Genomic DNA, 12,259 nt, shown 5'->3' with positions numbered 1-12,259 from the left:
TCCCCTAAACACAAGGAAAGGGATAAGTAAATTAAACTTTCCACTAGAAGGAAAGGCATCCATTTTCTGTTAGAGGAAGACAGTATCTAGAAATGAAATGGTAAGAACCTGACATGCTACCATGTGGTAGACTGGAGTTTATAGAGCTTTAAACTGGGCAGAGATCCCTGAATAGACCTTGAGGTTTCAGCTACTCTTCTGGAAAAGAGTAAAAAGCAGGAAAACTGCGGCTTTTGCCTGGAAACAGGAAAGCAGTATGAGGCCAAAAATATTGTTCCTGAACGCTGAATAAATTACAGTAATATTTAGAAGTATCTCTCTATTACAGTTTCATGTGTTTGAGCTTTTTGTGTTCAAAAAGTAAAAACCAGGAATAGGAATGAGCAGACATGACTAATCACATTTAATTCTGTGTGTACTCTGAGTGTGTTAAAAAAAACATTGCTGGAATATTCAGGTTTCCAAGGTGTTCTAACACAGTACATTTACTTGGCTACTTTTTAAATGCAGTGCATAAAGACTTTCTATTAGATGACGACTAAAAATCATCTATTCACTTCTATATTATGACATGAATGGAAGAGAAGCAATAGCGATGTGCAAACTGATCTTGACTTCTGCATTTTGTCCATTGTCAACATATGAATTACATACATTCATTACAAGTAGTATTCATAAATATGTATAGCTAATTATAAATTGACCACAGCACAGCTCCTTACCTCAAATCCTAGTACTCATTACCACTATAAACTAGCTGTAACTGATTGCTTTCATGCAGCAGTTTTAGTGATGTTACAGAATTTCCTGGACTTCGAGCAAAAATTAGCCGCAGTATGTCGAATATGTCACAATTAATGTTGGCTTTTAAAAGGTGACCACCATGATTTGACATTAGTAGAGCAGAAGTGAATTGAACTTACTGTCAGAGATCACACAGTGATCATATATGACTTGGCCCTACCGTTAGAAATTTTAAATAAAATCTAAAAGAAGGGAGTTGGAAAATGTCTTATAGAAAGAGTACCTAACCATTCAGAAAGCCAACATGGAATTCACCTATACTGCAATATGTATTAGGCATCATTCTTTCTTGAAACCTAGTCAAAATTCTGGATTTAATGCTATCTTCCTTCATAAAAAAAGCCATCATAATAAAGTAAAAGTTGTCCAGACACAAGATAGTCTTCTTAATGAATCATGCTTTTCTATTATAGTCACTCTAGTTCATGTCAAATCTAAGGTTGACAACTATTTTTAATAGATAATGTGCTAAATTCATATTTAGCTTTTCAATAACATAATGTAAGAAATAATATCTTCTTATCTTCTTTTTTCCCAATTAAAAAATCTTAAGTTAAAGCAGATGCCCAGACAGAGGTCATGAAGATGACAGGGCTACGTGGAGTTACTTTCATAATCTCATTGATTCTTTCTGTGTTCAGTCTAGATTTTATATTTAAGCTCTGATTCTGTTACTACTGATTAATATATAATAATCTTTTCAATCAAGGATGTGAAGTTCTCTAACAGCAATACAAAGGATGAACAGTATTCTATGTTGCTAATTATTTTTATTATGGGAAGGTTCCTATAAACTTTGGGACAGTAAGCCTTTCTGGTACTTTCCACTTTCAGTTTCTGGAGGAGTTGCTTAGTTGTTGTTGGCATTACATCAATAAAATTTATAGTATGGACTTACCCACTTGCTTTCTGGCCACTTCACATTGCACAATCTTTTGCTAAAATTGCCAGAGAGAATAAAACTAAGTCAACGTCACTGTGCTCTTTGATGCAGTGTCAGTATGCTCTGAGCATAGGCAAAGAAGCTGAAGCACTTCCACCAGCCTTTGAAGTGGAGGAGGAAAGTAGAAAACCAGAGGGAAAGCAGACAGGTTCACACTGAAAAGGGCTACTCTGTTTTTGGCACCCAAAGTGTCTCCAGCCACTTACGGGATTCCACAAACCAAGGTTTTCTGCTCAAGAGGAACAGGAATTGTTTTTAACCAAGCATCCCTGCAGGGTTTTTGGCAAAATGGACGAGACAAACTAGACAGAGACACATAAGAGTTTCATCAGAAATGCCCAGGAATTTTAACAGGGTACTATCATTAAGCAAATAAAAATTCATCAAAATCTGTATGTTCACTACAAGGCCTCTAGGTTTCCTAGTGCTATTTCAATTCTCCATGCGCTGAAGCACCGAGACTGACTCCAGAGCAAATTTCAGTCCTGTAGCTAAGTATGTTATAGACAGGAAATGCCACCTGAGAGCTGATAGATACATGCAGAGAAACTGCTAAATCCAGACTTATGCAGATCATGATTTAAATGCAGCATAAGATAGCTGAAATTCCAATCCCTATTGAAACAGGGATTGAAATCAGCCACTATGATATGAATGATATTTAACTAATACCCACACAAGAGTTCTATGGGCCAGTGTGTTCATATGATCGATGACATCTCTAGCATGTATTGGCAGGATCTTGCTAAAAGATGACTAAAAAATTATGAAATAAGGAAAAATTTCCTTGCTTGATGTTCTCCAATTACATTAATTACAAAATTAAAAGTGTGGCTAGGTGCCAAAAAGTGCCAGGTTGAAATACACTGCCTACCAACCTGGAAACCTAAACATTTTTCAGTACAGCAAAGGCATACGCATGAAATGAGGATTTTGCATGAGCTATTAACTTTTTCATTTGTTTGGGAAAATATGTATATTTATATGAAATTAAGGACTGAACACCAAAAGAATGGTCTAAAATAGAATGTATTATAAATTCATTAATCAAAAGTGCTTTTATAAATTTTACTCTTGGTGGGTCCTAGTTTGCAGAGTACAGCTGATCAAAATAAAAGGAACAAACAACTTACCTTATCCAACCAGCGATGACTATTTTTAAAGTGTTGACCATAACCGTGGAAAAAAAAAAATGCAGTTTTCATGAATGTGTTTAAGTTTATTAAAGGCATAATCTCACCACTGAAATTGCCAAAAAAAGTTTTGGCAATTTAGACCATGATATACAAATACTACTTACAAAAGTGTAGTTAGAAAGACCAAGTGGTCAGGAAATTATATAATGACAGTGTCTAAAATAAGTATTTCAAGTTTTATTAACACTTCACAAATCAGTAATAATTTATTAACAATGAAATAAAACCTAGTCTGATTAAGGTAGAATAAGGCCTTCCATGTCGACACAGTTTGAAAGGACAAACGATACTGATTTCCTAATTTGATAAGATTCTCTTCCATGATAGTTATTTAAGGGTGGGACTGATAGCAGGAGAGTGCAGAACACTGTCTAAAAATCAATTTAGCAAATAAGGATTTTAACCATAGAAAAAATGTACTGCCTTATATATTCCAAGATTATTGGCAAGTGTACAACAGATCGTGACATTTCCCATTTTTGTCTTAAAGGGCAGGCCTTTGCCAAGGGAGGCCAGGAAGTAGCAGACAGCCCAAGCACAGTACAGGAATTGACAGGGACACCAGATCAGCCTCCACGCAGAAGAGCATCAATAGCACGCTGCTCTGGTCAGACTGATAACTGCCATCAGCAGTTTGCTTCAGTTCTCAGTGCTGGTACAAACATCTTTTCCATTGTTACCCAAGAGACTGAAGTGAAGGCCATGCTGGGTCAATGGCCTGGGATGGGAAATGTTGAAAGCATGGTATAATTTTGCTCACGTGCCTTGGAACATCATCAGGGAAATGTCATCCCTCTCTGCTCCCTTTGAAGCGCTGTTAATCCTTGTGCACACCATGAAGAAAAATGTTCCTTATTCCTTTCTTTACTAGGGAGCACTTGTTAACTGCACAGAGCAGGATAAACATCAATACAGCATGGACCTGCCATACATTTTTATAACAAGCTGATCATCATAACCTCAAGAATTTTTATTCCCATTGAAGTTGTAATGTTGACAATTCAAAAACTCTCAGCACTGAAGGAAGAGTTCTAGGAAAGAATGATCTAACATGTAATCATAAGGTCATATAAGGCCACTGCAGAGGAGCTAACTGAACTTGTTGGACTGCTGTTGGCTACAGAGTAGCTTACGCAGATTCTCACACCAAAATCTTTCTATACAGAGAAAGAGACAGAAGGTGAATTGGAGCACCCACATCAGACTTATGTGGAAGCAGCATTAAATGACATTGACAACATTATCAAGTCACCAGGACTGGCGGTATCATTCAAGAATTTGGAAGAACTTGATTATGAAACTGCTGAATTACTGTGTGGCGTACAACCTCTTTTTTAAAATGGTCTCAGTACCATGCTAACAAAAGCCATTACATGGGTGTTAATATTTTAAAAGGCTTCCAATGGATCCTGAGAAACTGCAGACCAGAAACTGACTTCTACTGGGATGATTTGATAGAATAAGTTATAAAAAAATATAAATATGTGAATAATGTGAATTCCTTTCAAATCTATTGGACTTCTTTGAAGATGTCAACAGGAAGTAAAAAAAAAGGGGATAAGTATAGTTAAGCTGTTTTTTTTTTTTATAAAGTTCCTCACTAAGTTCTTTAAAAAAAATGCTATCATGAAATGAAGAATGCAATAAAAAGACAGAAAACAAATTGAAGAATAAGCAATCACTTTTTAAAATTCTGAAAGATGTATCCTTGTTCCTCTGCCATATACAATTTCCATTACAACCCAAGACAAGGAAATGCAAGATGGTATTAACTACTTATGGTAGTTAAAAAAAAAAAAGGGGGAGAGGGGAAAATAAAAGATGGAGACGATCACTAAGTGACTGGAAGTATTAGTGATTAGAATCACTAATACTAATTGATAGGAAGACAACATAGTAGATAACTCTCAATGTCAATGCATGTGAAACAATGAGGACAGGAGAGCCATCTGTACATACATGTCACCACATGTATGTGATATAACATAGTAAATAACATATTTGGAATAGCATGTTGAAAAGATCTTGGAACCATCGCGAATAGCACTATGAAAGTGATACCTTTAGCTTAGCCAAGGTCATAAAGCAAAAGAATGTTAGAAATTAATAAGCAAATAAAGAACAAAAAGAAAAACAAACAACTATATCAATCTGCAGTATGCCATAACTACTAAGGGTTTGTGTTGTGTTCAAATTAAAATAGTAGAACCATAGCAGATAGAGAAGCAAAACAAAATGAAATAGATTTTTCAAATGGAACGGTTTTCAAGAGAAGTAGATATGAGGTGTGACCACTGAGGATATGCTAAAAGGCTACTAATTTTGCATTATTTCTCACAATAAAGAAAAAAAAAAGTATTAAATAAAAGGACAGGTTTAAAGGAAAAAAGTACTTGTTCATGTAGTATAGTGCATAGTTTTTGGAGCTTTGCAATTTCATATCAGAGACACAAAGAATACAAACGGACTCAAAAGCATTTAGATTCGTAGAAGAAAATCCCTTCTGGGACTATTGGAAACCAAAAGTGCAGATTTAGAAAAGTCCCTAAGCTGCTGTTTGCTGGAAATTGAAAGCTTTCACTGCATAAGTTTTCCTGCTTGCATGCTCTATTCTTATCCTTTTACCCTAGGAATCTGTTACTGCTCACCACCAGAGCCATGATACTTGGGAAGATGAACTTTTCATCTGGTAAATTCAGCCAGACAACCATGGGAACATTCTGTTCATTACGCACATCCACTGTGAAATCTACTGCAGTTAGTAACTTTAGGTCTCTGAATTATGATAATCTCATGCTCTTTTCCTTTTTCAAGGCAAAAGGGGAGAGTTTACAACTGTACAGAAAAAAATCAGTAATTCAACATTTTCTTTAATAGAATCAATAATATATATATAATATATATAGAATAATATATAATTTATATATAGAATATATATAGAATATATATAGAATCAATAATATATAATATCAATAATCAATAATATGCTGCAGACTGTCCTCAACTACAAACAAAGCCACTGGCATGCCCAACGACTACAGAAGTCTATACTAGAGTATCATCACATAGATACTGTTTTGTATCGCATATCTCTACCACCAAAGCTAAATCAAAACTGCAGAGTGCTGTATGACATAGAATATCATGTTACGGTTTATTCTTTTCAGTCTCTACGCTGTATCATCTACTCACTGAATACATTGTACAGAAGTATGTTAGAAAATATAGGATGTAAGAAGTTTTTTTCCTCTACACAACTTAAACTAAAATGTGGTGTTAGCCCCGCAGTTCTCTCAAAGGTATGGCCAGACTTTGCAAGCAAAGCATATGACCAGTAGGTTCTACTCAAAGTGTGGCTCTTCAACCCTCTCAGTCCTCAGCACTATACACTCCCACCCTCTTCTTTTATCAGTACTTGTACTCATCTGATTCAGCCATATAGGGAGTAAGTTCCATAACTCACATTGGCAGAAAATTAACACCACAGGGAAGAAAGGAAAAAAAAAATTTTCTGATTCTTTATGTAGTTGAATCAACCTCATCATCAACTCAGATACGTTACCAGTGGCAGGAGTGGGACTGAGGCATTTTCAGCCAGAGCTGCCTGTTAGGTTAGCTTAATTGCAACATACAAACAGTACAAGGAGAACACACAGCTCCCACTTATTTTCTCACAGATCCGAGCACACTGGAAGATTTTAAACTATACAGGAGACTTGTAGAGAGATAAGATTCAGGCATAGCACCTCAGATTCATAAGACTGCTAAAATTTCCACAAGCAGAGCTAGCTCTGTTTACAAGGAGAGGTTGTATGAGTACAAAGGGCTACTTATAATAATGTGGCTGTGCCCATAGCAGGATTTTTTTTTTCTAGTATATATACTAATAAAGCACCCCAAAAGTAGACAAAAGTGTTTCATCTGTACTTATCTAGCTTACTAAGCATAGGGAAAAAAATTTAGAGGGTTTTTTTCCTTTATTCTGGGACACTGGAACTTGACTTCATAAGATCTGATGTATCCTAATCAAACTGAAAAAAAAGAAGTCATACAGGTATACTTAACCTTTTTTTTTTTTTTAAATAAGAATATAAAGATACCAAATAATGTACATCCTTTATTAAAAAAATAAGAAAGAAAGAAAGGAAAGTGCAGCTAAGTACAGTTTTAATTCCATCAATACTTGCCTGTTTGGTCTTTCTGTCATCCATGAAACTGACTTAGAGGTCATAGAACCTTGTAAAATCAGATCTAAGAGAAATCTGCTATGATAATGACCAGACATTAGCTTTTCCAGGTAATTTTTTTTAATTGAATGCACAAAACAGATCAAGCTTCCTCAATGAACTATCACTTATTGCTGCTTTGTTATTCAGTCTTTGACTTCGCACCCTGTTTATAATTCTATACTTGAAATTTTGAGTTATTAAATAATAAAACAGCCCTGATTCCTTTATGACATCTAATATAGATAAGAAGGCAGACAACCATGCAATCACGAACTGTATCATAAAGTATATGTGCAAACAACCATTCTGTTCAAGCAGCAGAGCAGTAGCATCTTCAGCCATCCTCATGGTTCACAATGCTGGCTTCCTCCAGGAACAAACCCCCTTCCCACTCCCTCCCAGCCTTAGTCTTTATAAGTGGTCTCCTACCAAATTTCTGTGCCCTAAAAATCCCTCCACAAACTCCTACTCCCAATTTTTCTCTGCCCCAACAGTCCCAGTTCTTCCCCAGCTACAACTGCTCAAACTCTCCATGCTACCGACTCCTCAACATCTCCTTGAGGAGATTCTCAGCCTCCTTCCAGGTTCTTCTCATAGCTTGAGCAGCATGTTCTTAGCCCCCGGAACACATCTCCATCCCTTTGGCCAGCCGGTCACAGACATTTTGTCTTCACAAATCCCAAATTCCTGCCTATCATAATCACAGATTGCCTCTGAAATTGTGCCTGCAATTGACTCCCACTCTCTTGAAAGTGGCTGCCCTGTTCTTCTGCTGTTTCCCCATTCCTTCTCCCTTTCTCCACAAGAATATCTCTACATTAAAGCCAGGTAGTGTTTTCTCTTTACTTTTACTCTGGATCAGGGGTCATTGGGGAGCATGGAAAGAAAAAGCTTGCTTCAGATACAGTCCTAACACAAAATTTAGGACAAACTGTGTGCAGTGCAGAAGGAATTTTTCAAGAATACAGCCACTAATAAATAAATAAATAAATAAAATCTAACTCCAATGATGAAAATCCACATTCTTCTTTTCAAGATATATATATATATATATATATATATATATATATATATATATCACAGTCAAATATAGAATGGCATTGGGAATGGAAAAAGATGCTTAACTAAAAAAATAAATCAAAGCTACCCTTTTTTATATTCTCAGGAAGTATTTTAACATGGGAAAACAGTACAGTCTTCCCTATTCTCATTTTACAAAGAGGCTGGAGAGCTTTTTTGTAAGTTAACCAGAAACAAATCAACCTGTGTTTTTGGGAACAAAAATATAACCCACATTATAGAAAGGTCTGAGAGTCACAACAAAAAATAAAGTTTAAGGATATGTGTAGACAAATGTAACTGAAAGTGTTAAAGGGTTTTAAGATATTATCCTTCCTTTGTTTGGAGATAATATGTAGTAACTTTTCACCTAATATAATAATATTCATAAAGGTAAACTCTAGTTAAACTATCTTTATTGATGATTTAAGCAAGCACGTTTTTCCAGGACATATACATGCTCACATCTCCAAGCTGAGAGACATTACTCCAAGCTGGGAAAGACATTTAAATCTTGAAGTGTGTTAATATGATCCCCTGTCATGATCTTACAACGCAAAGTGCTAGGAAACCTTGTTAAAAACCTTGCCTATAGTCACGCTATTTTTCTTATGCATGGAGAGATAAACAAATACATGCTGTGGACACAGGAAGATTTGAGTTTTTCCTGCAGAAACAAGAAAAGATGCCCATCTTTGTCAGAACTCTGGACTTCTTAAAAGCTCTAATAACCTGTTTTGATCTAATTAGCAAGGAGAGATATAGTTAGTCTTAAACCATAGCATAAAATCAAAGTTCAAAGATGTGGGAGATTTAAGTCTACAAATAACAAAACAAAACATAGATGCTTCTTAAAGGAAAAACACTCAAATAGAAATTACATATTACATTATTAATCTATGAAATATAGGAACATACGGGACTCCAGTCTAGTAGTACATGTCAACTCAAATAGAAGATTTTCTTGTTTATAGGAGCCTCTTTTTGCTCAGAAATTCCATCCAACCTAGAAGCATGGGAGAGAATCCATGTTATTTTGAAGCTTCATAGTTCAGTACTTTTCTCAGATGGCGACTTCATAGGTCATAATCAACTATTTTGAATAAAGCAATTTTGGAAATTGGTCCCTTATGCTGAGGAATTGATAGTTAAATTCAGGAGAGCTAGGATAGTTTAAACCCACTGATATCTGTAGAATATGACAGGATCCACAAACAATCATTTTTCTTACAGTTCACCCCTGTACAATAAATAAAACAAAAAAGGAACAAGCACTTTATAGGAGCAACGAAGCAAGCTAAGACTGAAAGTATGTTGCGTTATAAAGTGACAGTAACTATTCTATGAACATTTCTTTCTGCATGTCACTATCAGTTTTTCCTTACCATATATTCCATATTGGAAGCTGGTGGATACACCTGACCCCGTAATTTATTATGAAGATCCAAGATACTTTGCATATCACTGTCTGTGATAGCCCTTTTCCCTCTCTGCTTGGCGATCCACCACTCACCATCTTCATCCATGTACTTTTCCAAAAGTTCCTCTAAGAGCGTGGCATTGGGAAGAACCATTGCAGAAATTGCTTGAGCTATGAATAGTAAGGTAGTTACTCTGAGCCATTCCTGTACTACATACTTCATGATGAATGATCTCGGAATGCTCAGGAGTTAGCTCCACGACAAAGTCTTTCTTCCAGGTCTGTTGGCTGCAAATGCAGAAGACAGAAAGTAATGTAATTTAGAGGTTGAAGCACTGGCCTGTATGAATTTATTAAGCAACAAAAGTCAAACTGTAGTTTGTACAGAGTTTGCCACTGTTGTTTTAAAGGAAGAAAATAGATACATGTCATTTACAGTCATCAGTACACACTGCTGTTTGCTTAGATAACCTATCTTCTAGCATACGGACTTCAGTTTGTTCAAGAGCGTTTGTATACCACACTGGCATGCACATTTCAATGTCTGCATACAAAAAAGCATGTTTTTCCTATCTACTTAAAAGAACCTAGACTTCAATGAAGATTAGACAGTAGATAAGCAGCCATCCAGTATTGGAATTTATAAACAAAAAAGCTAAAAGGCTTGCATTCCATGCCAAAATGCCAAATGAAAACACAATTAAATTGACATAAAATATCCCCTCTTGGTGCATTTCAAAATATGACTGTGATTACAGCTTTTATTTTATGATTTTGAAGTACCTAATATAACTAGAGTCATTCAACTCTGCCAAGGAAATGTGGGGGGCGCTGGGGTTATTCTATTCACCAAACAAAGAAAAAGCGCGAACAACTCTTTGGAAGAAAGGAAAAAAAAAAAAAACAGTACTACAACCGAGAACGCAATATGCCAGCGCCGCCTGTTATGCGACCGAGCGATTCAGGTCGGAAAGCCACGGTGCCTTCCTCACTCTAGGTGGCAAAAAATGTATATATATACACACACACACACACATTATATATTTTATATATTTATATATAAAAGCGAGAATTCCGCTGGGCAGAAAAAAAAAGAGGGTAGGGAGCAGCGCGGGGCTCTCCTTCCCCGCCGCCGCCGCCGCCGCCACCCCGGCCCTGCGCCCCCGGGGTGGGCCCGGGGTGGGCCCGGGGTGAGCGCTGCGGGAGCCCGCGGGAGCCCCCGGGCGCCCCCCGCCACCGCCGCCCTTACCCTTCCGGCAGTGGCCGCCTCCTCGCTCCGCTGGCCACCTCCTCGCCGGGCCCGCGTCGGAGCCGGGGAGCCGGCTGGGTACCGCTCGGGCACGGCTGCGCCCCGCTCGGTGCCGCCGAGCGCCCTCGCGCCTCGCTCCCTCTCCACCGACCTCCCCCAGGAGCTCCGCGCCGCTTCCTCTCGGTTCCTGGCCCGCCGGGCATTTATCGCGGGCGGCGTTGACGCGCGGCGGCCACCCCTCCCCGGCACCCCGCTGGGCGGGCCGCGCTCCGCGCCCCGGGCTCCGCGCCCGCCCCCGGCTCCCGCACCCGCAGCCGGCCTCACCTGGGCGGCCGGGAGCTCTGCCTCCCGCCAGGAGCTGGCCTCCGTCCCGCCAAAGCTGTCGCCCAGAAAAGGTCGAGAGGGCCCCCCCCGGCCCCTGCCGTCTCCATCCGTCGGCGGCTGGCGAGAGGATGCTGAGCCTCTTCGCTCCTGCTGGAGTAGGGCAAGGAGGAAAAGCTGGATGCTCACACGAGCTCGGATTGTGTGAATGTGGCAGGAGGTTTCGGGGCACAAATTCTGCTGTGGCCTCAGACCAACTGCATGAGGCATCTCTTTATGAAATAGAACTCAAAAGCTTGTAACCACTCATTTCTGTTTCCAGCAAGACTAGGCATCAGAGGTGTATTTTTGCATTGTATTTATCAAAGTCTTACATCCTGATTTTTTTTTTTTTTTTTTTTTGCTAGCTACTAGGGACAATGTTTCATTTATTTAGTATAATCTGTTGCATTTTGCTAACAGTGGGATTGATCTGCTTCCAGTCTTCACAGGACTGCTGTACCAGCTTACGAAAGTTTTCTGTATTTTCATTTTCAGCAATTGAGAGGCTGAGGTTAAAATTCATCAGAATCCAGCTGGCTTCAGACTGTCTCTCTAAATGCTTCCAAAATTCATGGGCCCAAGAGAAACAATGCTGTGCAAGTAACACAGTGCTTCTCACTGTACTCTTTATTTCTCAGTTTTAGTTATAATTTCCACTAAAACTTTGAACGTAACCTGTGTTGCAAAATGCTATAAATATAACAATACACAATATTGTTATGCTTTATATTGTTTGCTCTTTATGACTCTTTTTTTTAATGTTGAGGTGCACATCACCAGAGTATCAGGAGCTAAACTTTTTCAAAGCTAGCAAAGCTGCCCAAGATAAAATGCCACCACACAGCTGAATACACAACGGTTTTTAAGGGTTTATGCACCAGGATGCCTTAATATTGCTGGCTGGTTGAGGGAAGGGATTGTCCCACTCTGCTCTGTGCTGGTGAGGCCTCACCTTGAGCACTGTGTGCAGTTTTGGGTGCTGCAGTATAAGAAGAA

At 38.4% G+C, this 12,259-nt stretch overlaps 1 protein-coding gene across 2 annotated transcripts in view; it reads right to left on the bottom strand.

Annotated features, from left to right (window-relative positions):
* The window catches only part of CRISPLD1 (cysteine rich secretory protein LCCL domain containing 1), a 43,291-nt gene extending 32,148 nt beyond the window's left edge, over window positions 1–11,143 (bottom strand). Inside the window, exons 1-2 of one of the 2 annotated variants that reach the window (XM_040546055.1) lie at window positions 10,901–11,143; window positions 9,617–9,939 (exon numbers count right to left, since the gene is read on the bottom strand). In XM_040546055.1, the coding sequence (XP_040401989.1) occupies window positions 9,617–9,874 (258 nt within the window). In that variant the 5' untranslated portion in view covers window positions 9,875–9,939; window positions 10,901–11,143. Of the gene's footprint in view, window positions 1–9,616; window positions 9,940–10,900 lie in introns of those variants that run through there. The other variant, XM_040546056.1, reaches the window with a different exon arrangement.
* Between the last annotated feature and the right edge of the window lie 1,116 nt (window positions 11,144–12,259).

This window comes from Cygnus olor, chromosome 2, assembly GCF_009769625.2.
Source record: "Cygnus olor isolate bCygOlo1 chromosome 2, bCygOlo1.pri.v2, whole genome shotgun sequence".
Taxonomy (NCBI): domain Eukaryota; kingdom Metazoa; phylum Chordata; class Aves; order Anseriformes; family Anatidae; genus Cygnus; species Cygnus olor.
The sequence above is the reverse complement of the archived record's forward strand: the minus strand, read 5'-3'. Positions and strand labels throughout refer to the sequence as shown.